This window comes from Petromyzon marinus, chromosome 59 (assembly GCF_048934315.1).
Source record: "Petromyzon marinus isolate PM22_M1 ecotype Great Lakes invasive population chromosome 59, UKy_Petmar_22M1.pri1.0, whole genome shotgun sequence".
NCBI lineage: Eukaryota > Metazoa > Chordata > Hyperoartia > Petromyzontiformes > Petromyzontidae > Petromyzon > Petromyzon marinus.
The window spans coordinates 1,948,370-1,975,810 of NC_133725.1; the positions used below are offsets into that span (position 1 = coordinate 1,948,370).

Genomic DNA, 27,441 nt, shown 5'->3' on the forward strand with positions numbered 1-27,441 from the left:
TGAGCGTGGTGAGCGTAGTGAGCGTGGCGAACGTGGTGAGCGTGCTGTGAGCGTGGTGAGTGTGGGGAGCGTGGTGAACGCGGTGAGCGTGGGGAGCGTGCGGTGAGCACGGTGAGTGTCGGCGCAGACCCGTCGCTTCGTAGGCCAACCCTCTCAGAAAAGTCGTCTCCACCAGCATCAAGAAGCAACAGAAAGGAACGGAAGCGTAAATCCCTTCGTGTCTGCGAGGCAGATCCGACGTTTTTGGACCGGATGGATGCAGGCAGGGGGCGTGTGTGTCGTTGCGTGCGTTGTGCGTGAAGCGAGGAGTGGCGGTGCAGCGGCGGTTAGCGCGGCGCTGCACTACGAACCCGGCGTCCCGAGTTCGATTCCCGCAACAACAACAACAAACGCCTCTTGATTGAAAGCTTTCGTGACTGCAGGGATTCATATTCTTGGTTCTTTCGGTAAAGCCACCACCACGTAGAAGGGAAACAATAAAATAATAAAAATATAAAAACAATAAAATTCTCAGACCGCATCCATTATTTTCGTCTCCCCCCTCCTCTTTTCCGAACATAGATGGACTCGTCCATCTGAATGACTGCTAAATCGCTCTCCGTGGTGCTGACTTTAAACAAAAAACCGCCACTCTTTTCAAATGTTCTTGCTGTGGTCTTCACACCTGATGATGATTGCTTGTGTTGCAGTCGAAACGTCGTGAGAATTTTACTGTTTTATATTTTTATTATTTTATTGTTTCCCTTCTACGCGGCGGTGACTTTACCGAAAGAACCAAGAATATTAAAACGAAAAAACACCTCTGTTACGGATTGCTTGGGAAAGCCGACTACTGCTTCTCCTCCGTGTTGAACTCACTCTCCTACTACTACGACTACTACTACCTGCGAAACCGACTCGGCGAGTCTCAAGACGCTTTGTCTGGAGGGCCCGGCCAGGTTTCAACAGTAAGAGAAGGAGGGGTGGAGCCATGTTGCTGCCACTGCCATCGCAACAGTGTGCCTCTGTTCAGCATCGGGATGTCTGACCAATGCTGGCTTGCGCTGTGTGGGGTTTATTTTTGCTGTGGCGCGGGGAACCGGGGAGTCCGTGCAGAGCCAGGGGGAGAACGGACAAACTCCGCTCACTCTGCAGCACGTGGCGATGTACGCGGGGCCGCTGGGAACTTGTTGGTTTCCTTTGTTGTTGTTGTTGTTGCCAGGGAGCCCGAGGGTTTATGGGGTCGCCAGGTCCACCTGGAGAGAAGGGAGTTCCGGTGAGTCGGAGCGAAGTCGCTCAATGGGGAGCCCTTGGCAGAGGCGCTCACAGCTCCACCCCCCTCCACGCTCTCTCCTGCCTCTCATCTCACTCTACTCCCCTCTCATCTCACTCTAATCCCCTCCACGCTCTCTCCTGCCTCTCCCCTCTCATCTCACTCCACCCCCTCAACTCACTCTCCTGCCTCCCCCCTCTCATCTCACTCCACTCCACGCACTCTCCTGCCTCTCCCTTCTCATCTCACCCCCCTCCACGCTCTCTCCTGCGTCTCCCCTCTCATCTCACTCCACCCCCCTCCACGCTCTCTCCTGCCTCTCCCCTCTCATCTCACTCCACTCCCCTCCACACGCTGTCTCCTCTCCAGCAACCGATGTCCTCTGTGCCGATGTCTCCACTCAATGGGTGAGGCCGCTCCGTCTCGTCCCTTTGAATTCATGGACTCTGTATGCTTCCTTCAGGGTCACTTTGGATCGATCGGTGATCCGGGATCTCTGGGACGTCAAGGCATTCCCGTGAGTTGCAAAATGTACAGAGGAGGCCGGGTGGTGGGGGGTCAGAGGTCGGAGGTCAGACGCTGAGCTGTCACCACTGAGAGCCTGGGTTACAATCCGGGGTCAGCCGCCCCAACCACAGTGATTAGACCGGAGTGAGATGAGAGGGGAGAGGCAGGAGAGAGCGTGGAGGGGAGTGGAGTGAGATGAGAGGGGAGAGGCAGGAGAGAGCGTGGAGGGGAGTGGAGTGAGATGAGGGCGGAGAGGGAAGGAGAAAGAGAAGTGTGGTGAGTGGGTGGGTTAGTGTGTGAGTTAGTGGGTGAGTGGGTGGGTGGGTTAGTGTGTGAGTTAGTTGGTGAGTGGGTGGGTGGGTTAGTGTGTGAGTTAGTTGGTGAGTGGGTGGGTGGGTTAGTGTGTGAGTTAGTTGGTGAGTGGGTGGGTTGGTTAGTGTGTGAGTTAGTGGGTGAGTGGGTGGGTGGGTTAGTGTGTGAGTTAGTTGGTGAGTGGGTGGGTGGGTTAGTGTGTGAGTTAGTTGGTGAGTGGGTGGGTTGGTGTGTGAGTTAGTTGGTGAGTGGGTGGGTGGGTTAGTGTGTGAGTTAGTTGGTGAGTGGGTGGGTGGGTTAGTGTGTGAGTTAGTGGGTGAGTGGGTGGGTTAGTGTGTGAGTTAGTTGGTGAGTGGGTGGGTGGGTTAGTGTGTGAGTTAGTTGGTGAGTGGGTGGGTTAGTGTGTGAGTTAGTTGGTGAGTGGGTGGGTGGGTTAGTGTGTGAGTTAGTTGGTGAGTGGGTGGGTGGGTTAGTGTGTGAGTTAGTGGGTGAGTGGGTGGGTTAGTGTGTGAGTTAGTTGGTGAGTGGGTGGGTGGGTTAGTGTGTGAGTTAGTTGGTGAGTGGGTGGGTTAGTGTGTGAGTTAGTTGGTGAGTGGGTGGGTTAGTGTGTGAGTTAGTTGGTGAGTGGGTGGGTTAGTGTGTGAGTTAGTGGGTGAGTGGGTGGGTGGGTTAGTGTGTGAGTTAGTTGGTGAGTGGGTGGGTGGGTTAGTGTGTGAGTTAGTGGGTGAGTGGGTGGGTTAGTGTGTGAGTTAGTTGGTGAGTGGGTGGGTGGGTTAGTGTGTGAGTTAGTGGGTGAGTGGGTGGGTTAGTGTGTGAGTTAGTGGTGAGTGGGTGGGTGGGTTAGTGTGTGAGTTAGTTGGTGAGTGGGTGGGTGGGTTAGTGTGTGAGTTAGTTGGTGAGTGGGTGGGTGGGTTAGTGTGTGAGTTAGTTGGTGAGTGGGTGGGTTGGTTAGTGTGTGAGTTAGTTGGTGAGTGGGTGGGTTAGTGTGTGAGTTAGTTGGGTGAGTGGGTGGGTTAGTGTGTGAGTTAGTTGGTGAGTGGGTGGGTGGGTTAGTGTGTGAGTTAGTTGGTGAGTGGGTGGGTGGGTTAGGGTGTGAGTTAGTTGGTGAGTGGGTGGGTTAGTGTGTGAGTTAGTGGGTGAGGTGGGTTAGTGTGTGAGTTAGTTGGTGAGTGGGTGGGTGGGTTAGTGTGTGAGTTAGTTGGTGGTGGGTGGGTGGGTAGGGTGTGAGTTAGTTGGTGAGTGGGTGGGTAGTGTGTGAGTTAGTGGGTGAGTGGGTGGGGGTGTGTGGTGGTGGGTGGGTGTGGGGTGGGTAGTGTGGGGTAGGGGTGTGGGTGGGTGGGGTGGGGGTGGGGGTGGGTGGGGTGTGGGGTGGTGGTGGGGGGTGGAGTTAGTGGGTGGGGTGGGGGGTGGGGTGGTGTGGGGGTGGGGGGGGGGGGTGGGGTAGGGTGGGGGTGGGGGGGAGTGTGGGGTGTGGGGGGTGGGTGGGTGGGTGGGTGGGGGGAGGGTGGGTGGGTGGGGGGTGGGGTGGGGGGTAGGGGGTGGGTGTGTAGAGGTGAGATACGTCCCGAGTGGGTTAGTGTGTGAGTTAGTTGGTGAGTGGGTGGGTTAGTGTGTGAGTTAGTTGGTGAGTGGGTGGGTGGGTTAGTGTGTGAGTTAACTGGTGAGTGGGTGGGTGGGTTAGTGTGTGAGTTAGTTGGTGAGTGGTGGGTTAGTGTGTGAGTTAGTTGGTGAGTGGGTGGGTTAGTGTGTGAGTTAGTTGGTGAGTGGGTGGGTTGGTTAGTGTGTGAGTTAGTTGGTGAGTGGGTGGGTTAGTGTGTGAGTTAGTTGGTGAGTGGGTGGGTGGGTTAGTGTGTGAGTTAGTGGGTGAGTGGGTTAGTTAGTGTGTGAGTTAGTTGGTGAGTGGGTGGGTTAGTGTGTGAGTTAGTGGGTGAGTGGGTGGGTGGGTTAGTGTGTGAGTTAGTTGGTGAGTGGGTGGGTTAGTGTGTGAGTTAGTTGGTGAGTGGGTGGGTTGGTTAGTGCGTGAGTTAGTGGGTGAGTGGGTGGGTTGATTAGTGTGTGAGTTAGTTGGTGAGTGGGTGGGTTAGTGTGTGAGTTAGTTGGTGAGTGGGTGGGTGGGTTAGTGTGTGAGTTAGTTGGTGAGTGGGTGGGTTAGTGTGTGAGTTAGTTGGTGAGTGGGTGGGTGGGTGGGTTAGTGTGTGAGTTAGTTGTTGAGTGGGTGGGTGGGTTAGTGTGTGAGTTAGTTGGTGAGTGGGTGGGTTAGTGTGTGAGTTAGTTGGTGAGTGGGTGGGTTAGTGTGTGAGTTAGTGGGTGAGTGGGTGGGTTAGTGTGTGAGTTAGTTGGTGAGTGGGTGGGTTAGTGTGTGAGTTAGTTGGTGAGTGGGTGGGTTAGTGTGTGAGTTAGTGGGTGACGGGGTGGGTGGGTTAGTGTGTGAGTTAGTGGGTGACTGGGTGGGTGGGTTAGTGTGTGAGTTAGTTGGTAAGTGGGTGGGTGGGTTAGTGTGTGAGTTAGTTGGTGAGTGGGTGGGTTAGTGTGTGAGTTAGTGGGTGACTGGGTGGGTGGGTTAGTGTGTGAGTTAGTTGGTGAGTGGGTGGGTTAGTGTGTGAGTTAGTTGGTGAGTGGGTGGGTTGGTTAGTGTGTGAGTTAGTGGGTGAGTGAGTGGGTGGGTTAGTGTGTGAGTTAGTTGGTGAGTGGGTGGGTTAGTGTGTGAGTTAGTTGGTGAGTGGGTGGGTGGGTTAGTGTGTGAGTTAGTTGGTGAGTGGGTGGGTTAGTGTGTGAGTTAGTTGGTGAGTGGGTGGGTTAGTGTGTGAGTTAGTTGGTGAGTGGGTGGGTTGGTTAGTGTGTGAGTTAGTTGGTGAGTGGGTGGGTTGATTAGTGTGTGAGTTAGTTGGTGAGTGGGTGGGTGGGTTAGTGTGTGAGTTAGTTGGTGAGTGGGTGGGTGGGTTAGTGTGTGAGTTAGTTGGTGAGTGGGTGGGTGGGTTAGTGTGTGAGTTAGTGGGTGAGTGGGTTAGTTAGTGTGTGAGTTAGTTGGTGAGTGGGTGGGTTAGTGTGTGAGTTAGTGGGTGAGTGGGTGGGTGGGTTAGTGTGTGAGTTAGTTGGTGAGTGGGTGGGTTAGTGTGTGAGTTAGTTGGTGAGTGGGTGGGTTGGTTAGTGCGTGAGTTAGTGGGTGAGTGGGTGGGTTGATTAGTGTGTGAGTTAGTTGGTGAGTGGGTGGGTTAGTGTGTGAGTTAGTTGGTGAGTGGGTGGGTTAGTGTGTTAGTTAGTTGGTGAGTGGGTGGGTTAGTGTGTGAGTTAGTTGGTGAGTGTGTGGGTTAGTGTGTGAGTTAGTTGGTGAGTGGGTGGGTTAGTGTGTGAGTTAGTTGGTGAGTGCGTGGGTGTGTGAGTTACTGGGTGACTGAGTGAGAAGGTGGGTGACTGGGTGACTGAGTGAGTGGGTGAGTGAGTGAATGACTGTGTGAGTGAGTGATTGAGTGGGTGAGTGAGTGAGTGTTTGACTGACTGTGTGAGTGAGTGGGTGGGTGAGTGAGTGAGTGTGTGACTGACTGTGCGAGTAAGTTTGTGAGTGGGTGAGTGAGTGAGTGTGTGACTGACTGTGTGAGTGGGTGGGTGAGTGTGTTACTGACTGTGAATGAGTGGGTGGGCGAGTGAGTGAGTGTGTGACTGACTGTGCGAGTGAGTGAGTGGGTGAGTGAGTGAATGAGTGTGACTGACTGTGAGAGTGAGTGGGTGGGTGTTGTGAGTGTGTGACTGACTCTGTGAGTGTGTGGGAGAGTGAGTGAGTGAGTGACTGACTGTGTGAGTGAGTGGGTGAGTGATTGAGTGAGTGTGTGACTGACTGTGTGAGTGAGTGTGTGATTGACTGTGCGAGTGAGTGGGTGAGTGAGTGTGTGACTGACTGTGTGCGTGAGTGAGTGTGTGGGTGAGTGAGTGAGTGACTGACTGTGTGAGTGAGTGAGTGACTGGTTGTTGAGTGAGTGGGTGAGTGAGCGAGTGAGTGACTGACTATGTGAGTGAGTGTGTGGGTGAGTGTGTGACTGGTTGTGTGAGTGAGTGAGTGACTGACTGTGTGAGTGAGTGGGTGAGCGAGTGAGTGACTGTGTGAGTGTGCGACTGGTTGTGTGAGTGAGTGAGTGACTGACTGAGTGAGTGGGTGAGTGAGTGAGTGACTGTGTGAGTGAGTGAGTGACTGGTTGTGTGAGTGAGTGAGTGACTGTGTGAGTGACTGTGTGAGTGAGTGAGTGAATGTGTGAGTGAGTGTATGACTGTGTGAGTGAGTGAGTGACTGACTGTGTGAGTGTGCGACTGGTTGTGTGAGTGAGTGAGTGACTGACTGAGTGAGTGGGTGAGTGAGTGAGTGACTGTGTGAGTGAGTGAGTGACTGGTTGTGTGAGTGAGTGAGTGACTGTGTGAGTGACTGTGTGAGTGAGTGAGTGAATGTGTGAGTGAGTGTATGACTGTGTGAGTGAGTGAGTGACTGACTGTGTGAGTGTGTGACTGGTTGTGTGAGTGAGTGAGTGACTGACTGAGTGAGTGGGTGAGTGAGTGAGTGACTGTGTGAGTGAGTGAGTGACTGGTTGTGTGAGTGAGTGAGTGACTGTGTGAGTGACTGTGTGAGTGAGTGAGTGAATGTGTGAGTGAGTGTATGACTGGTTGTGTGAGTGAGTGAGTGACTGTGTGAGTGAGTGGTGAGTGAATGTGTGAGTGAGTGTATGACTGTGTGAGTGACTGTGTGAGTGAGTGAGTGTGTGACTGGTTGTGTGAGTGAGTGACTGACTGTGTGAGTGTGTGACTGGTTGTGTGAGTGAGTGAGTGACTGACTGTGTGAGTGAGTGAGTGACTGACTGTGTGAGTGTGTGACTGGTTGTGTGAGTGAGTGAGTGACTGACTGTGTGAGTGAGTGAGTGACTGACTGTGTGAGTGTGTGACTGGTTGTGTGAGTGAGTGACTGACTGTGTGAGTGAGTGACTGACTGTGTGAGTGTGTGACTGGTTGTGTGAGTGAGTGACTGACTGTGTGAGTGAGTGAGTGACTGTGTGAGTGAGTGTATGACTGTGTGAGTGAGTGAGTGACTGTGTGAGTGTGTGACTGGTTGTGTGAGTGAGTGAGTGACTGACTGTGTGAGTGAGTGAGTGACTGTGTGAGTGTGTGACTGGTTGTGTGAGTGAGTGAGTGACTGTGTGAGTGTGTGACTGGTTGTGTGAGTGAGTGAGTGACTGTGTGAGTGTGTGACTGGTTGTGTGAGTGAGTGAGTGACTGTGTGAGTGTGTGACTGGTTGTGTGAGTGAGTGACTGTGTGAGTGTGTGACTGGTTGTGTGAGTGAGTGAGTGACTGTGTGAGTGTGTGACTGGTTGTGTGAGTAAGTGAGTGTATGACTGTGTGAGTGAGTGAGTGAATGTGTGAGTGAGTGTATGACTGTGTGAGTGAGTGTGTGACTGTGTGAGTGAGTGAGTGAGTGACTGGTTGTGTGAGTGAGTGAGTGACTGACTGTGTGAGTGTGTGACTGGTTGTGTGAGTGAGTGAGTGACTGTGTGAGTGACTGTGTGAGTGAGTGAGTGAATGTGTGAGTGAGTGTATGACTGTGTGAGTGTGTGAGTGTGTGACTGGTTGTGTGAGTGAGTGAGTGACTGACTGTGTGAGTGACTGTGTGAGTGAGTGAGTGTGTGACTGGTTGTGTGAGTGAGTGAGTGACTGTGTGAGTGTGTGACTGGTTGTGTGAGTGAGTGACTGTGTGAGTGTGTGACTGGTTGTGTGAGTGAGTGAGTGACTGTGTGAGTGTGTGACTGGTTGTGTGAGTGAGTGAGTGACTGTGTGAGTGTGTGAGTGTGTGACTGTCTGTGTGAGTGAGTGAGTGACTGTGTGAGTGAGTGTGTGACTGTGTGAGTGAGTGAGTGACTGTGTGAGTGTGTGACTGGTTGTGTGAGTGAGTGAGTGACTGACTGTGTGAGTGAGTGAGTGACTGTGTGAGTGTGTGACTGGTTGTGTGAGTGAGTGAGTGACTGTGTGAGTGAGTGTATGACTGTGTGAGTGAGTGAGTGACTGACTGTGTGAGTGTGTGACTGGTTGTGTGAGTGAGTGAGTGACTGACTGTGTGAGTGTGTGACTGGTTGTGTGAGTGAGTGAGTGACTGTGTGAGTGTGTGACTGTGTGAGTGAGTGAGTGTGTGACTGGTTGTGTGAGTGAGTGAGTGACTGTGTGAGTGTGTGACTGTGTGAGTGAGTGAGTGTGTGACTGGTTGTGTGAGTGAGTGAGTGACTGTGTGAGTGTGTGACTGTGTGAGTGAGTGAGTGTGTGACTGGTTGTGTGAGTGAGTGAGTGACTGTGTGAGTGAGTGAGTGTGTGACTGGTTGTGTGAGTGAGTGAGTGACTGACTGTGTGAGTGACTGTGTGAGTGACTGTGTGACTGTGTGAGTGTGTGACTGGTTGTGTGAGTGAGTGAGTGACTGTGTGAGTGTGTGACTGGTTGTGTGAGTGAGTGAGTGACTGTGTGAGTGAGTGACTGGTTGTGTGAGTGAGTGAGTGACTGTGTGAGTGTGTGAGTGTGTGACTGTGTGAGTGAGTGAGTGACTGTGTGAGTGTGTGACTGGTTGTGTGAGTGAGTGAGTGACTGACTGTGTGAGTGACTGTGTGACTGTGTGAGTGAGTGAGTGACTGTGTGAGTGTGTGACTGGTTGTGTGAGTGAGTGACTGTGTGAGTGTGTGACTGGTTGTGTGAGTGAGTGAGTGACTGTGTGAGTGTGTGACTGGTTGTGTGAGTAAGTGAGTGTATGACTGTGTGAGTGAGTGAGTGAATGTGTGAGTGAGTGTATGACTGTGTGAGTGAGTGTGTGACTGTGTGAGTGAGTGAGTGACTGGTTGTGTGAGTGAGTGAGTGACTGACTGTGTGAGTGTGTGACTGGTTGTGTGAGTGAGTGAGTGACTGTGTGAGTGACTGTGTGAGTGAGTGAGTGAATGTGTGAGTGAGTGTATGACTGTGTGAGTGACTGTGTGAGTGTGTGACTGGTTGTGTGAGTGAGTGAGTGACTGTGTGAGTGAGTGAGTGACTGTGTGAGTGTGTGACTGGTTGTGTGAGTAAGTGAGTGTGTGACTGTGTGAGTGTGTGAGTGTGTGACTGGTTGTGTGAGTGAGTGAGTGACTGAATCGGTGCGTGTTGGATCTCGACTTGAGCAGTGGTTGGCTCATCCCTCGTGACGTGGTCAGTGTGAGAGTGCTGATCCTGTGGCTGCCGTGACGGTCTCCCTGCGAACTCATGTCCATCCCCCAGGGCTTGCAGGGAGACAGAGGCCCTCCAGGCAAGTCGGGAATTAAAGGCAAAAGGGTGAGTTGCAACGTTTAATGTTTAACCAACGTTCAACCAACGTTTAACCAACGTTTAACCAACGTCGGGCGCCCAGCGGTAGCCGCGTTCACCGCCCGTTGTCGAAGCTCGCGGTTCGAATCCGGCAGGCCATCCTGGTTACTACCTTCGCCTGACGAGATGTTAACTGCCTCGCCTGGTGTACAGGAGGCCGTGGGTTCGATCCCGATCCTGACGCCTGCTGCTGTATATTTGGAGTTTGCGTGTCTCTCTCTCTCTCCTATCATCATCACGGTGGATAGGAGATGTTAACAACCTCGCCTGGTGTACAGGAGGCCGTGGATTCGATCCCGACCATGACGCCTGCTGCTGCTGCTGCTGTATATTTGGAGTTGGCAGTGTCTCTCTCCGGGTCCTCCGGGTTTATATTTAGAGTGTTTGGCTGATAAAAAAATGTCCGCATGGTGATACGCCAGTGGGCCTCACCTGGTAAAATATAAACACGCTCCGAAGAAAGTTGTCTCTGGTGTGGACCAATCAGTTTCAAGGACAATGCCACATTTATTATCAGAGTGCGTTTTTTTGTTGTTTGCATTCTGACCACAAGCATTGTGGTCAGAATGCAGTAACATGATTCCTCGTAAAAAAAGAAGATTTCAGTTTGGTGTTTTAACATCTTAACACGGCTGTTTTGTTGCCAGAAAAAAGGGGAAAAACCTATTATCGGGTGTATTCGTAATTATCTGTGATTTTCACGAAGCGCCTTCCAAAACGAAATTGTAAAGCGCTGCACGCACAAATAACTCCCCGTGTAGCCTTTAGCAGGCTGTCGGGGCAAGTGCTGTTAGCGAGCGCCTAGCAAGGCCGGAACGGCACACGAGGGGGTGGACGGCCAGCACCACGCCCGGCCGCCTTTGTCTCCCCAGCGGCGATGTTTACGCACCGCACCGGGTACTCATTTGAGGCCGAGTCGACCTAGGGGGAGGCCCAGGACCGGTTCAGATAATCGTCACCGGTGTTGTCCGTGAGCGGGAATCGAATCCCGGTTCGCCGGGTTTCGTAGCGCAGCGTAGCGCTAACCGCTGCACCACCGCTCCACATTAACACACACACACACGCGCACATTGCTGATGACACGCTAGGGTACAATGAAACCAATTCTAGGCGGCCTCAGTCGCCTGAGAAATTGTCCTCTCGGGATGGGACACAATCAATGCGGGAATCGAACTCGGGTCGCCAGGTTCGTAGCGCAGCGTAGTGCTAACCGCTGCACCACCGCTCCCCGCGCGCGCACAACGCACGCACGTCGAGAGGGAGACTCGTGCGAGAAAATAAATAAATGAGCACACGGCACACGTGGTGGACGCCGAAGATCGCCTTGGAGGGGTCGCTCGCAAAAGAGCAGAGGCCTTCCTGTGCCTGCGTCACGGCACAAACTCGCCAAGTTCGAACACTTACACCGCGGCTTCTTCGTTTGGGAGAACGCGCTGGCGACATCCGCCCCCCCGCTATTGTGACGCTACCACAGCCTGTGCCTGGGAAAACGCAGGCCCTTCGTCACGCAGAGACAGCTGCCACTGGGGGTGCCCCCTAGGCTAGACCACACAGCAGCAGCAGCAGCGACATCGCCTCCCCTACTGACAGACTAACACACGGGGACAGCTGCCACTGGGGGTGCCCCCTAGGCTAAACCACACAGCAGCAGTAGCAACATCGCCTCCCCTAGTGACAGACTAACACACAGGGACAGCTGCCACTGGGGGTGCTCCTAGGCTAGACCACACAGCAGCAGTAGCAGCAACATCGCCCCACCCCACCTACCAAATAACGACTGTCAAATGTACCCAATCGTTACTTAGAGCTGGACCACGGATCTTTTGTTTATTTATCGCATTCATTGCAGCACTGGCCTGCACTTTGCCAGAACGTATCACTCCCAATTTTATCTCCCGCCCCAGGGAGCCAGAGGTGACGATGGGTTTCAAGGAGAGGCCGGGTCTCAAGGCATCAAGGTAACGGCTCCCCGTCACGTGTCATCCCCCCCCGCCCCCCTCCCCGGCTTGGCTTGCCCGCACACCCTCCCGTTGGCCAGCGAAACTCCGCGCTCGTCAATGTGCGATCTTAAGCTGCATCGGGGCTCCCAGCGTGCCCGCGTGTAACGTGGGGATGGTCCGTGCGGCCGCACGACAGAGTGTCAAGTGAGACCTTCGGTGATTTGTGTCTCTGGCCTCTTCAGGGTCCGCCGGGCGACGTTGGGATCCTGGGAGCGCCTGGAGACACCGTAAGCACGGATTGGAGCCCTCGACCCGTGGCGTTCGCACGCGTGGCGCTGCAAGTCACAAATGAGCCACGCCATACCCCGCTGGATTTCACCCAGAGAGGGGGGCTGTGAACCATCGTCACGCGACAAGCCCGGTCACCTTCCTTGGTTCTTTCGGTAAAGTTACCACCACGTAGAATGAGAATAAAATAATAAATTGATAAAATAAAATAACACAATAATATTCTCACGGCGTTTCGGCCACAACACAAGCGGCCTTCATCAGGTGAAGGGACGAGACTGTCTGGAGGACAGCGCTTGTGTTGTGGCCGAAACGTCGTGAGAATTTTATTGTGTTATTTTATTTTATCAATTTATTATTTTATTCTCATTCTACGTGGTGGTGACTTTACCGAAAGAACCAAAGAAGATGAATCCTTGCAGTCACGAAAGCTTTAAATCGAAATTTAGCCCGGTCATCGTCGCGTTGCGCTTTCGGATGCGCTTTCTTCCTCCGATATCAGGAAGCCAATGGGAGCCATGCACTTTAAAATCATCAGCGTCTAGATTGACAAAGTCATTTCGCTCGAACTGATTTTTGTGTTTAGTTTGTCGTCCTTCCCCCGCACCTCCAATTAGCGCGGTTGGCTACGTAGGGTGCGAAAGAAGTTCAACATGACATACTTACTTCCCATAGACTCAACACTGCCCATAGACTCAACACTGCCCATAGACTCAACACTGCACCATAGACTCAACACTGCCCATAGACCCAACACTGCCCATAGACTCAACACTGCACCATAGACTCAACACTGCCCATAGACTCAACACTGCCCATAGACTCAACACTGCCCATAGACTCAACACTGCCCATAGACTCAACACTGCCCATAAACTCAACACTGCACCTCCCATTAGCACGGTTGGCTACGTATGGTATGAAATAAGTTTTTCACACACACACGTACATGCAGACAGTCGCCTCCTTGTCACTCTTCTACTGCTATTACCACAGTTACTGCATTGCCCGTTAACTTTAAATAATAAAACAATTTTGTTATTTTACCAGGTAAGGCCCACTGAGCTATATGGCTCTATTTCAGAAGGGATCTGGCCATCACAACTGATAGCTCAACGGAGTGACTTATCAACATCACGTGGAAATGTGTAGCAGTCAAATACTTGAAACTCGTGGTGACGTTGATTCTGAATTTGGAGGGAACAACCGGGGGACCCGGAGAAAAATCCATGGGGAGAGAGAGAGAGACACGCAAACTCCAAATATGCAGCAGCAGGCATCAGGTTAGGGACCGGACCCACGACCTCCTGTACACCAGGCGAGGTAGTTAACATCTCCTAGCCACCGTGATGATGATGAGAGAGAGAGACATGCAAACTCCAAATATACAGCAGCAGGCATCAGGGTAGGGATCGGACCCACGACCTCCTGTACACCAGGCGAGGTAGTTAACATCTCGTAATCACCGTGATGATGATGAGAGAGAGAGACACGCAAACTCCAAATATACAGCAGGCATCAGGGTCGGGATCGAACCCACGACCTCCTGTACACCAGGCGAGGCAGTTAACATCTCCTAGCCACCGTGATGATGATGAGAGAGAGAGAGAGAGACACACAAACTCCAAATATACATCAGCAGCAGGCATCAGGGTAGGGATCGGACCCACGACCTCCTGTACACCAGGCGAGGTAGTTAACATCTCCTAGCCACCGTGATGATGATGAGAGAGAGAGACACGCAAACTCCAAATATACAGCAGCAGCAGGCGTCAGGGTCGGGATCGAACCCACGACCTCCTGTACACCAGTCGAGGTAGTTAACATCTCCTAGCCACCGTGATGATGATGAGAGAGAGAGACACGCAAACTCCAAATATACAGCAGCAGCAGGCATCAGGGTCTGGATCGAACCCACGACCTCCTGTATACCAGGCGATGTAAGTTAACATCTCGTAATCACCGTGATGATGAGAGAGAGAGACAAGCAAACTCCAAATATACAGCAGGCATCAGGGTCGGGATCGAACCCACGACCTCCTGTACACCAGGCGAGGTAGTTAACATCTCCTAGCCACCGTGATGATGATGATGGTGGTGGTGGTGGAACCCACGACCTCCTGTACACCAGGCGAGGTAGTTAACATCTCCTAGCCACCGTGATGATGATGATGGTGGTGGTGGTGGAACCCACGACCTCCTGTATACCAGGCGAGGTAGTCAACATCTCCTAGCCACCGTGATGATGATGGTGGTGGTGGTGGAACCCACGACCTCCTGTACACCAGGCTAGGTAGTTAACATCTCCTAGTCACCGTGATGATGATGGTGGTGGTGGAACCCACGACCTCCTGTACACCAGGCGAGGTAGTCAACATCTCCTAGCCACCGTGATGATGATGATGGTGGTGGTGGTGGAACCCACGACCTCCTGTACACCAGGCGAGGTTGTTAACATCTCGTAATCACCGTGATGATGTCACAGAGCGATAAAATCGTACATCCGACAAAATCACCGATCAGAGATTTGCCCCTATACGGTCATTGTGGATCGTTAATCGAGATTAATTGTATCGATTCCGTTCAGTCGAACCATAGTGAACAAACATCCAGACTACCGGGGCTCATCACAATTTTGCGGCTGAATCGCTGTGTCGATTAGAAATTCCAATCCGATGCCCCCTCCCACCCGAAACAGGCAAATCATTGATCATTATAAACAACCGTGATTGTCTGTTACGCCTCTAATGATGCCACTTTTGTGGTGTGCGTGCGCGCGTGTTTGTGTCTGTGTGTCTGTGTGCGTGCGTGTATTTGTGTGTGTGTGCGTGTGTGTGTGTTTGCGTGTGTGTGTATATGTGTGTGTGTGTATATGTGTGTGTGTGTGCGTGTGTGTGTGTATATGTGTGTGTGTGCTCGTGTGTGTGCGCGCGTGTGTGTGTGTGTGTGCTCGTGTGTGTGTGTGTGCTCGTGTGTGTGCGCGTGTGTGTGTGTGCTCGTGTGTGTGTGTGTGTATGTGTGTGTGTATGTGTGTGTGCTCGCGTGTGTGTATGTGTGTGCGTGCGCGCGCGCGTGTGTGTGTGTGTGCGTGTTTGTGTGTGCTCGCGTGTGCGTGCGTGTGTGTGTGTGCTCACGTGTGTGTGTATGTGTGTGCGTGCGCGCGCGCGTGTGTGTGTATGTCTGTGTGTGCTCGTGTGTGTGTGTGTGCGTGTGTGTGTGCTCGTGTGTGTGCGTGTGCGTGTGCTCGCGTGCGTGTGTGTGTATGTGTGTGTGTATGTATGTGTATGTGTGTATGTGTGTGTGCGTGTGTGTGTGCTCGCGTGTGTGTGTGTGTGTATGTGTGTGTGTGCTCGCGCGTGTGTTCAACTTTACAGGGACCGATGGGTGAAGTCGGGGACAAGGGGGAGCAAGGATTTCTCGTGAGTCCTAAATCGCGACGAACTTTCGATCTTCGCCGGCGGCGTGACGAGACGAAGAATCCGTTCGGAGGTCTCGCAGAGCAGCGCGGCTCTCCGTGTGTTAAGAGAACGGCCCGTGGAAGTGGATATCACAGAGCTACCTCTGAGATTCCTTCTTCTCCTTCAAGTGACACTCTGGTGCACACAGAGAGGCCCGTGGAAGCGGATATCAGAGCGCTACCTCTGAGATTCCTTCTCCTTCAAGTGACACTCTGGTGCACACAGAAGGGCCCGTGGAAGCGGATATCAGAGCGCTACCTCTGAGATTCCTTCTTCTCCTTCAAGTGACACTCTGGTGCACACAGAGATGCCCGTGGAAGTGGATATCACAGAGCTACCTCTGAGATTCCTTCTTCTCCTTCAAGTGACACTCTGGTGCACACAGAGAGGCCCGTGGAAGCTGATATCAGAGATCTACTTATGAGATCCCTTCTCCTTCAAGTGACACTCTGGTGCACACAGAGATGCCCGTGGAAGTTGATATCACAGAGCTACCTCTGAGATTCCTTCTTCTCCTTCAAGTGACACTCTGGTGCACACAGAGATGTCCGTGGAAGCGGATATCACAGAGCTACCTCTGAGATTCCTTCTTCTCCTTCAAGTGACACTCTGGTGCACACAGAGATGCCCGTGGAAGCGGATATCAGAGATCTACCTCTGAGATCCTTTTTTCAAGTAAATATTGGTTTAACAGTCAAACTAATATTTAAAATTCTCAGAGCTGAAATATATCCAAATTAAGTATAAGAATCAAGGTTAATATGTGTGTGTCTCTGTGTGTAGTGATTATGGGGAGCGGTAATGTCGTGGTTAGTGCTCCGCACTACAAACCTAGTCCGATCCCCGCTCACGACCAATAAACAGTGGCGATTATATCCGAACCGTTGCTGGGCCTCCCCTAGGTCGACTCAGCCGAACAAACATTGTACCTGGCGGCCGGCGTGTCCACATCAGCGCATTGGGGAGACAAAGGTGGCGGCGGGGCGAGGCGTTGGCCACACCGGCTCCTCGTGCGCCACAGTGCCGGCCTGCACAGGCGCCGAGACTCGCGCACGGCACTTGCCCCCAGCAGTCTGCGACGGCTGGGTGGTGGGGGTGACAGTGGGGGGGACGTCTTTGTCTTGTTTGTATTAATTGCGTCTAAATTGACAGGGTCTTCCAGGGCCTCCAGGTCCCCCTGGAGCAAAAGGGACCCCAGGAATGCCGGTATTTAACGTCGGAGATCCCCCCCCACACTTTTAATACTACACATACCCCCCCCTTCTCCGTACTCACACGCACATGCACACACGCAGACACACACACGCACGCACACACGCACACACACGCACACGCACGCACACACACGCACACACACACACACACGCACACACACACGCACACACACACGCACACGCGCACACACACGCACACACACGCACACACACGCACACGCACACACGCACACACATACGCACACACGCACGCACATGGACACACACGCACGCACACACGCACACACACGCACACACACACACACACGCACACACACACACGCACACACGCACACACACGCACACACACACGCACACACGCGCACGCACGCACACACATCCGTCACCATCGACAGCCTTCGTCACGCTTCTCGACCTGTTTCCCCGTACACGTTGCATAAGTGCCGCGAGGCGTTAACCACCTCCCCTGGTGTACAGGAGGTCGTGGGTTCGATCCCGACCCTGATGCCTGCTGCTGTATATTTAGAGTTTGCAGTGTCTCTCTCATCATCATCATCACGGTGGCTAGGAGATGTTAACTACCTCGCCTGGTGTACAGGAGGTCGTGGGTTCGATCCCGATCCTGACGCCTGCTGCTGCTGTATATTTGGAGTTTGCAGTGTCTCTCTCATCATCATCATCATCATCACGGTGGCTATGAGATGTTTACTACCTCGCCTGGTGTACAGGAGGTCGTGGGTTCAATCCCAACCCTGACGCCTGCTGCTGTATATTTGTAGTTTGCGTGTCTCTCTCTCTCATCATCATCACGGTGGCTAGGGGATGTTAACTACCTCGCCTGGTATACAGGAGGTCGTGGGTCAATCCTGACCCTGATGCCTGCTGCTGTATATTTGGAGTTTGCGTGTCTCTCTCTCTTATCATCATCATCACGGTGGCTAGGAGATGTTAACTGCCTCGCCTGGTGTACAGGAGGTCGTGGGTTCGATCCCGACCCTGATGCCTGCTGTATATTTGGAGTTTGCGTGTCTCTCTCTCTCTCCCCGTGGTCGCGTGGATTTTTCTCCGGGCCATCCGGTTTTTCCCTCCACATTTGGAATCGATGTCACGCCTTTGACGACTGCTGTAAATTTCCACGCGATGATGATGATGATGACAAGCCACTTCATCGTCGCTTCTGACAAAGATTAGCGGGGCCTTACCTGGTCCAAATTCAAATCGTTTGGTTTACCCTTCGCTTCTTTGTTGAGTGCCGCGCGCTTGCGACGACGCGAGTCGTCGCCGACCGCCGCTGTCGATCCGGCCTAACCCCGGCCCATCTCCTGCAGGGTCACCGCGGGCCCACGGGGGAGGTCGGAGCGCCGGGCGACGTGGGGCCACTGGTGAGCAACCCCCCCCCCCGCCCCCCGGCACCCCCCTCCTGTCTCTCTCCATGAGTTAGTTACGGTCGTCCTCGCAGCAGCGGCGGGTTCCTGGATAGCCGTCAGAAACAACGACGGTCGCCACATCGCACGGTGGCTAGGAGATGTTAACTACCTCGCCTGGTGTGCAGGAGGTCGTGGGCTCGATCCCGACCCTGACGCCTGCTGCTGTATATTTGTAGTTTGTGTGTCTCTCTCTCGTCATCATCACGGTGGCTAGGAGATGTTGACTACCTCGCCTGGTGTGCAGGAGGTCGTGTGCTCGATCCCGACCCTGACGCCTGCTGCTGCTGTATATTTGGAGTTTGCGTGTCTCTCTCATCATCATCATCACGGTGGCTAGATGTTAACTACCTCGCCTGGTGTACAGGAGGTCGTGGGTTCGATCCCGACCCAGACGCCTGCTGCTGTATTTGTTCCGAGCGGTGGCGCAGCGGTTAGCGCCACGCTGACAAACCCGGCAACCCGAGATCGAATCCCGCTCGTGACCAACACCGGTGACGATTATCTGAAATCGGTCCTGTGCTTCCTCTATTTCAACTCAGCCTCAATTGAGTACCTGGTGCGGTGTGTAGTAAACATCGCCACTGGGGAGACAAAGGCGGCCGGCCGTGGTGCTGGCCACCCACCCCCTCGTGTGCCTCAGTGCCGGCCTTCGTAGGTGCTGCTACTCGCTAACAGCACTTGCCCCAGTGGCCCGCGCAAAGGCTATCCGGCGGACCTTTGTCTTTGTCTCGTTTCGTGCGAATCGCCCTGACGTCTCACCAACCTGTTTTCCAGGGATTGCAAGGAGCCGTGGGCGACCGAGGACCACCTGGCGACAAAGGGGACAAGGTCACTGTCACGGAGTTAATATTTGATGTGGTCCGAAGCGGCCTATGGCACCTGTCGCGCGTGATGGGGGCCTTAGCCCGTCCGAGCAGTATCCAGGCCGAACCCCCGCTTAGCTTCCCCGGCCTGACCGCCTCACGTTGTTGCTGCGTAGCCCTTTGGCTGCCGAGTTTGCCCACGCCGGCCCGGTCAGACAACTGCCGCTGTCCGAGGCTCTCGTCCAGCGGTGAATTGGCAAAACAAAGACCGCAGGCGTGCGCATTGCCAGCGGCGTCATGCAGTGTAGCGAGATGGTGGGACTCGCGGTGACTGCAGGGGAAAAAAGGACAACAGCCATCAGCATTCAATTTGTTTGTGCACTTAATTTGGCTGATTTCCCAGCATGGGAATTTAAACTGTCGGTTTGACTCTCATTGCGACGAGCATCATGTGGCAGAGCGGGTTTATGATGTGCTACAATTTTGCCGTGTGTGGACCAGAGCGTCGCTTGAATAAGAATAAGGGGATCTCAGAGGTAGCTCTGTCACGTCCACTTCCACGGGCTGTTCTGTGTGCACCAGAGCGTCGCTTGAGTAAGAAGAAGAAGGGGATCTCGGCGGTAGCTCTGTCATATCCACTTCCACGGGCCGTTCTGTGTGCACCAGAGCGCCGCTTGAGTAAGAAGAAGAAGGGGATCTCGGAGGTAGCTCTGTGATATCCGATTCCGCGAGCCGCTCTCTTACTCAGAGTGATGCACTGCTCTCCGAGATTTGTCCTTCGCCTCGTGATGCGAGGCCGACGGCACACGTGCGATGAGGTGATCAACATTTGCTGGATTGTCAAGGGACAGAACGCACTGGTAGCGGTGGCGCTGTGGTCACGGCGCCGAGCCACGAACCCGGCGGCCCGAGTTCGATTCCCGGCCATGGCCACCTCCGACCAGCACGGTTCGCCATGCGCGGTGCGAAAGAAGTTCGGCGTCGTTGAGTGCGTGCGCACGGTCAACAAGCGACGGTTATCTGAACCGGTCCTGGGCCTCCCCCTAGGTCGGCGCAGTCTTATGTATGACCACCTCTTACGGTGTAGTAAACGTTAGCGCCGGGGAGACAAAGGCGGCCGGGCGTGGTGCTGGCCAGCCGCCCCCTCGTGCGCCGTGCCGACCTCCATAGGTGCTACTCGCGCGAACGGCACTTGCCCCGACAAGCCTTTTGAAGGCTACGTGGGGGATCTTTGTCTTTGCTTGTACCCAGGGAAACACCGGAGGGCTGGGCGGTCAAGGCGAGGCAGGGCTGATGGGACTACGGGTGAGTCGGAACGCCGTAGGAACGCGATCTGGAGAGAGGAGAGGCTGATGGCAGAAGGCCCTGGGTTCATCTAACCGACTCGGGCTCCTTTCTGGGTGGAGTTTGTGTGATCTCCCCCTGTTTTACAGAGTGAGAGTGGAGTTTGTGTGATCTCCCCCTGTTCTACAGAGTGAGAGTGAGTGAGTGGAGTTTGTATGATCTCCCCCTGTTGTGCATAGTGAGTGAGTGGAGTTTGTATGATCTCCCCCTGTTCTACAGAGTGAGAGTGAGTGAGTGGAGTTTGTATGATCTCCCCCTGTTCTACAGAATGGGAGTGTGGAGTTTGTGTGATCTCCCCCTGTTCTACAGAGTGAGAATGAGTGAGTGGAGTTTGTGTGATCTCCCCCTGTTCTACAGAGTGAGAGTGAGTGAGTGGAGTTTGTATGATCTCCCCCTGTTCTACAGAGTGAGAGTGAGTGAGTGGAGTTTGTATGATCTCCCCCTGTTCTACAGAGTGAGTGAGTGGAGGTTGTGTGATCTCGCCCTGTTCTACAGTGAGTGAGTGGAGTTTGTGTGATCTCCTCCTGTTCTACAGAGTGAGAGTGAGTGAGTGGAGTTTGTGTGATCTCCCCCTGTTCTACAGAGTGAGAGTGAGTGAAGTTTGTGTGATCTCCCCCTGTTCTACAGAATGAGAGTGAGTGAGTGGAGTTTGTGTGATCTCCCCCTGTTCTACAGAGTGAGTGAGTGGAGTTTGTATGATCTCCCCCTGTTCTACAGAGTGAGTGAATGGAGTTTGTGTGATCTCCCCCTGTTCTGCAGAGTGAGAGTGAGTGGAGTTTGTGTGATCTCCCCCTGTTCTACAGAGTAAGTGAGTGGAGTTTGTGTGATCTCCCCCTGTTCTACAGAGTGAGTGAGTGGAGTTTGTATGATCTCCCCCTGTTCTATAGAGTGAGAGTGAGTGGAGTTTGTGTGATCTCCCCCTGTTCTACAGAGTGAGTGAGTGGAGTTTGTATGATCTCCCCCTGTTCTATAGAGTGAGAGTGAGTGAGTGGAGTTTGTATGATCTCCCCCTGTTCTACAGAGTGAGTGAGTGGAGTGTGTATGATCTCTCCCTGTTCTATAGAGTGAGAGTGAGTGAGTGGAGTTTGTGTGATCTCCCCCTGTTCTGCAGAGTGAGAGTTGAGTGGAGTTTGTTTGCAATGGAGTTGCACCAAACTGAGTTTATGGGCAGTGTTGAGTCTACGGGCAGTGACAGTCTATGGGCAGTGTTGAGTCTATTGGCAGTGTTGAGTCTATGGGCAGTGTTGAGTCTATGGGCACTGATAGTCTATGGGCAGTGTTGAGTCTATGGGCAGTGTTGAGTCTATTGGCAGTGTTGAGTCTATGGGCAGTGTTGAGTCTACGGGCAGTGTTGAGTCTATGGGCAGTATTAGTCTATGGGCAGTGTTGAGTCTATTGGCAGTGTTGAGTCTATGGGCAGTGTTGAGTCTATGGGCAGTGATAGTCTATGGGCAGTGTTGAGTCTATGGGCAGTGTTGAGTCTATTGGCAGTGTTGAGTCTATGGGCAGTGTTGAGTCTACGGGCAGTGTTGAGTCTATGGGCAGTGTTAGTCTATGGGCAGTGTTGAGTCTATTGGCAGTGTTGAGTCTATGGGCAGTGTTGAGTCTATGGGCAGTATTGAGTCTACGGGCAGTGATAGTCTATGGGCAGTGTTGAGTCTATTGGCAGTGTTGAGTCTATGGGCAGTGATAGTCTATGGGCAGTGTTGAGTCTATGGGCAGTGTTGAGTCTATTGGCAGTGTTGAGTCTATGGGCAGTGTTGAGTCTATGGGCAGTGATAGTCTATGGGCAGTGTTGAGTCTATGGGCAGTGTTGAGTCTATTGGCAGTGTTGAGTCTATGGGCAGTGTTGAGTCTATTGGCAGTGTTGAGTCTATGGGCAGTGTTGAGTCTGTGGGCAGTGATAGTCTATGGGCAGTGTTGAGTCTATGGGCAGTGTTGAGTCTATTGGCAGTTTTGAGTCTATGGGCAGTGTTGAGTCTATGAGCAGTGATAGTCTATGGGCAGTGTTGAGTCTATGGGCAGTGTTGAGTCTATGGGCAGTGTTGAGTCTATTGGCAGTGTTGAGTCTATGGGCAGTGTTGAGTCTATGGGCAGTGATAGTCTATGGGCAGTGTTGAGTCTATTGGCAGTGTTGAGTCTATGGGCAGTGTTGAGTCTATGGGCAGTGATAGTCTATGGGCAGTGTTGAGTCTATGGGCAGTGTTAGTCTATGGGCAGTGTTGAGTCTATTGGCAGTGTTGAGTCTATGGGCAGTATTGAGTCTATGGGCAGTGTTGAGTCTATGGGCAGTGTTGAGTCTATGGGCAGTGTTGAGTATATGGGTAGTTTCGATTTAAAGCTTTCGTGACTGCAATGATTCATCTTCTTTGGTTCTTTCGGTAAAGTCACGTAGAATGAGAATAAAATAATAAATAAGTTGAGTATATGGGCAGTGTTGAGTCTATGGGCAGTGTTGAGTCTATGGGTAGTGTTGAGTATATGGGTAGTGTTGAGTCTACGGGCAGTGTTGAGTCTATGGGCAATGTTGAGTCTATGAGCAGTGTTGAGTCTATGGGCAGTGTTAGTCTATGGGCAGTGTTGAGTCTATGGGCAGTGTTAGTCTATGGGCAGTGTTGAGTCTATTGGCAGTGTTGAGTCTATGGTCAGTGTTGAGTCTATGGGCAGTGTTGAGTATATGGGCAGTGTTGAGTCTATGGGCAGTGTTAGTCTATGGGTAGTTTTGAGTCTATGGGCAGTGTTGAGTCTATTGACAGTGTTGAGTCTATGGGCAGTGTTGAGTCTATAGGCAGTGTTGAGTTAATGGGTAGTGTTGAGTCTATGGGTAGTGTTGAGTCTATGGGCAGTGTCAGTCTAACAACAACAACAAGCGCCGTGCCGGTTTGCCATCTGTGCGGCTTCTGTTGTCCCGCAGGGAGAAGTTGGCTCCGGCGGCGAGGAGGGATCGGGCGGGAGCGACGGACTCAAGGTTTGCTTCCTGGAATCCCGCCGCCGTCACCGCGCGCGGTTCCGCCCGGCGACCGGCGAGTTAGCTCGCCGGCTCCGGTTTTACGCCGCTGACGGTCGATATGACCATTGTCGCTCCAACTATGTTTCTGTTCAATTTTGACTCAAAACTTTCCTGGCTGCAGGAATTAATATTCTTGGTTCTTTCGGTAAAGTCCACCTCGAAATAAAAAATTAAAATACAATGAAAATAATACATTGAGAGTAATGAAAGCTGTTTATAATAATAATAAAAAAGCTTTAATTATTTTCAATCTATTACAGTAAAACCTTGGATTGCGAGCATAATTCGTTCCGGAAACGTGTTTGTAATCCAAAGCACTCGTATATCAAAGCACTCGTATATCAGTTGTGATCACGTGACGCTCGGCAGACAGAGCGTGGATACGTACTACTACTCGTACTGCAAGACCCTCGCTCGTTTATCAAATTAATATTTATTTAGAAATTTCTACTCGTCTTGCAAAACACTCGCAGATCAAGTTACTCGCAATCCAAGGTTTTACTGTACTTTTATTTTATTTTCCATCTAAGTGACTTTACCGAAATAACCCAGAATATTCGTAACTAAACTATTACATTTTGATTTAAAGCTTTCGTGACTGCAGTGATTCATATGCTTGGTTCTTTCGGTAAAGTCACGTTGAAGGGAAACAATAAAATAATAAAATATATATAAAACAATAAAATTCTCACGACGTTTCGACTGTAACACAAACAGTTTTATATATATTATTATTATTGTATTGTTTCCCTTCAACGTGACTTTACCGAAAGAACCAAGAATATAAACTATTGCAATTATATTATTGGTTCTTTCGGTAAAGTTACGTAGAAGGGAATCAATAAAATAATAAAAATATATATATTTTTTTATAAAGTCACGTAGAAGGGAAACAATAAAATAATAATATATTTTTTTATAAAGTCACGTAGAAGGGAAACAATAAAATAATACAAATATTTTTGCTTATTTATTTTATTGTTTCCCCTCTACGTGACTTTACCGAGAGAACCCAGAATATTTGTAACTAAACTATTACAATTATATTCTTGGTTCTTTCGGTAAAGTCACGTAGAAGGGAAACAATATATTTTTTATTATTTTATTGTTTCCCTTCTACGTGATTTTACCGAAAGAACCAAGAATATGAATCCCTGCAGTCACGAAAGCTTTAAATCAAAATGTATTACAATTATGTTCAGATTTGACCAGGTGTAAGGCACCACCAAGGAGCCCTTTTGTCAGAAGCGATCCTGGCTGATCAACAAATGGTAGCCTCGACGAAGTGAGCTCATCATCGTCGTCGTCATCATCATCGTCGTCGTCATCATCATCGTCGTCATCATCATCGTCGTCGTCATCATCATCGTCGTCGTCATCATCATCGTCGTCATCATCATCGTCGTCGTCATCATCATCGTCGTCATCATCGTCGTCATCATCATCATCGTCATCATCGTCGTCGTCGTCATCATCGTCGTCGTCGTCATCATCATCGTCGTCATCATCATCATCGTCGTCGTCATCATCATCATGCGGAAATTTGCAGCGGCCAAACACTCTAAACTCGTGACGTCGATTCTAAACGTGGAGGGGAAACCCGGAGGACCCGGAGGAAAATCCACTCGACCACGGGGAGAGAGAGAGAGAGACACGCAAACTCCAAATATACAGCAGCAGGCGTCAGGGTCGGGATTGAACCCACGACCTCCTGTACACCCGGCGAGGTAGTTTACATCTCCTAGCCACCGTGATGATGATGAGAGAGAGAGGCACGCAAACTCCAAATCTACAGCAGGAGGCATCAGGGTCGGGATTGAACCCAAGACCTCCTGTATACCAGGCGAGGTAGTTAACATCTCGGGCGCCACAATTATAATAATTATAATTATTGTTTCGCCGGAAAAGCCTCTCCGAGTCTCAAGACTCGTTTTCAGGAGGGTCCTGCCAAGTTTTTTGCAGTCATGTGGGTGATGATTGCTGCTGCTGCTGTGTGTGCGTGTCTTTGTGCAGTGGGAGTGGAGCACTTAGTTCACGGCCAACACCGGTGATGATCTTCTGAACCGGTCCTGGCCCTCCCCTAGGTCGACTCAGCCTCAAATGAGTAGCTGGTGCGGTAGTGTAAAAAAACATCGCCACTGGGGAGACAAAGGCGGCCGGGGCGCGTGGTTGCTGGCCACCCACCGCCTCGTGTGCCTCAGTGCCGGCCTTCGTAGGTGCTGCTACTCGCTAACAGCACTTGCCCCGACAGTCTGTTACACGGTCACACAGAGTGGCACGGGTCACGCAGAGTGGCACGGGTCACGCAGAGTGGCACGGGTCACGCAGAGTGGCACGGGTTACGCAGAGTGGCACGGGCGCGCAGAGTGGCACGGGTTACGCAGAGCGGCACGGGTCAAGCAGAGCGGCACGGGTTACACAGAGCGGCACGGGTCAGGCAGAGCGGCATGGGTCACGCAGAGCGGCACGGGTCACACAGAGCGGCACGGGTCAGGCAGAGCGGCATGGGTCACGCAGAGCGGCACGGGTCACGCAGAGCGGCACGGGTCAGGCAGAGCAGCACGGGTCAGGCAGAGCGGCACGGGTTACGCAGAGTGGCACGGGTCACGCAGAGTGGCACGGGTCACACAGAGTGGCACGGGTCACGCAGAGTGGCACGGGTCATGCAGAGCGGCACGGGTCACGCAGAGCGGCACGGGTCACACAGAGTGGCACGGGTCACACAGAGCGGCACGGGTCACACAGAGTGGCACGGGTCACGCAGAGCGGCACGGGTCACACAGAGTGGCACGGGTCACACAGAGTGGCACGGGTCACGCAGAGTGGCACGGGTCACACAGAGTGGCACGGGTCACGCAGAGTGGCACGGGTCACGCAGAGTGGCACGGATCACACAGAGCGACACGGGTCACGCAGAGTGGCACGGGTCAGGCAGAGTGGCACGGGTCAGGCAGAGTGGCACGGATCACACAGAGCGGCACGGGTCACGCAGAGCGGCACGGGTCAGGCAGAGCGGCACGGGTCAGACAGAGTGGCACGGGTCACACAGAGCGGCACGGGTCACGCAGAGCGGCACGGGTCAGGCAGAGTGGCACGGGCGCGCAGAGTGGCACGGGTCAGGCAGAGCGGCACGGGTCAGGCAGAGCGGCACGGGTCACACAGAGTGGCACGGGTTACGCAGAGCGGCACGGGTCAGGCAGAGTGGCACGGGCGCGCAGAGTGGCACGGGTCACACAGAGTGGCACGGGTCACTAAGAGTGGCACGGGCGCGCCAGTCCACTCTGCTCACGCTTCCATTCCCTTGATGGCCAGCAGAGGGTCTCCGGGTCACGTGGCTCGATATCCGCGGCAGCCGTCGGGGGTGAAACAAAACGCTTGGCAGCTCCGCCTGATTTTTTATTGGTTTTGTTTCATGCGGATTTGGCGGAGCGGGTTGGTTCCTTGCGGTTTGACGTGTTGCTGTTGTTGTTTGTGTTCACGTGCGCGCGTGTGTGTACGTGTGTTCCGTCTAACGTGCGCCCGCCCGCCCGCCCGCCAAACTCTGCCCCGTTCGTCCTGAACCCGGCGACAGACGCGGGCGGCAGGCAGCCGTCGACGGAGCCGGCACGAACTCGGCAACGCTGCGGCATCGGCGGCGCGGTGAGACGTGCGGACGGCGGAGCGCGTAAGGGCAGGCGACAGCTTTCGGACGGTGTGACCCCTCTCAGCTCTCCGTCTTTATCCCCCCCCATCCCCCTCCGTGTTGCCCTAGGGGGAAAAGGGTGACCCGGGTCCGGACGGGGAGAATGGAGAGAGAGCGGAGGTCGGGTCAAAGGGCAGCGACGGCCCCGTCGGTGACTCGGGAATCGTGGGCGTCAGGGTCAGTGTGTGACCTCTCTCTACAAAGACGATTCTCTTGTTGTTCCTGATGATGATGATGATGATATTGACGGTGACTCGGGCATCGTGCGCGTCAGGGTCAGTGTGTGACCTCTCTCTACAAAGACAAAGACGATTCTCTTGTTGTTCCTGATGATGCTGATGATGATATTGACGGTGACTCGGGAATAGTGGGCGTCAGGGTCAGTGTGTGACCTCTCTCTACAAAGACGATTCTCTTGTTGTTCCTGATGATGATGATGCTGATGATGATGATATTGACGGTGACTCGGGAATCGTGGGCGTCAGGGTCAGTGTGTGACCTCTCTCTACAAAGACACAGACGATTCTCTTGTTGTTCCTGATGATGATGATGATATTGACGGTGACTCGGGAATCGTGGGCGTCAGGGTCAGTGTGTGACCTCTCTCTACAAAGACGATTCTCTTGTTGTTCCTGATGATGATGCTGATGATGATGATATTGACGGTGACTCGGGCGTCGTGGGCGTTAGGGTCAGTGTGTGACCTCTCTCTACAAAGACGATTCTCTTGTTGTTCCTGATGATGATGATGCTGATGATGATGATATTGACGGTGACTCGGGTATCGTGGGCATCAGGGTCAGTGTGTGACCTCTCTCTACAAAGACACAGATGATTCTCTTGTTGTTCCTGATGATG

At 52.7% G+C, this 27,441-nt stretch overlaps 1 protein-coding gene across 1 annotated transcript in view; it reads left to right on the plus strand.

Moving 5' to 3' along the window:
- The window catches only part of LOC116955462 (uncharacterized), a 200,939-nt gene that overhangs the window by 117,690 nt on the left and 55,808 nt on the right, over positions 1 to 27,441 (plus strand). The window contains exons 26-37 of the mRNA XM_076052996.1: positions 1,202 to 1,255; positions 1,716 to 1,769; positions 9,331 to 9,384; positions 11,322 to 11,375; positions 11,600 to 11,644; positions 15,020 to 15,064; positions 16,256 to 16,309; positions 17,646 to 17,699; positions 18,519 to 18,572; positions 19,799 to 19,852; positions 22,806 to 22,859; positions 26,653 to 26,760. Coding sequence (XP_075909111.1) covers positions 1,202 to 1,255; positions 1,716 to 1,769; positions 9,331 to 9,384; positions 11,322 to 11,375; positions 11,600 to 11,644; positions 15,020 to 15,064; positions 16,256 to 16,309; positions 17,646 to 17,699; positions 18,519 to 18,572; positions 19,799 to 19,852; positions 22,806 to 22,859; positions 26,653 to 26,760 — 684 coding nt within the window. The remainder of the gene's footprint in view (positions 1 to 1,201; positions 1,256 to 1,715; positions 1,770 to 9,330; positions 9,385 to 11,321; positions 11,376 to 11,599; positions 11,645 to 15,019; positions 15,065 to 16,255; positions 16,310 to 17,645; positions 17,700 to 18,518; positions 18,573 to 19,798; positions 19,853 to 22,805; positions 22,860 to 26,652; positions 26,761 to 27,441) is intronic.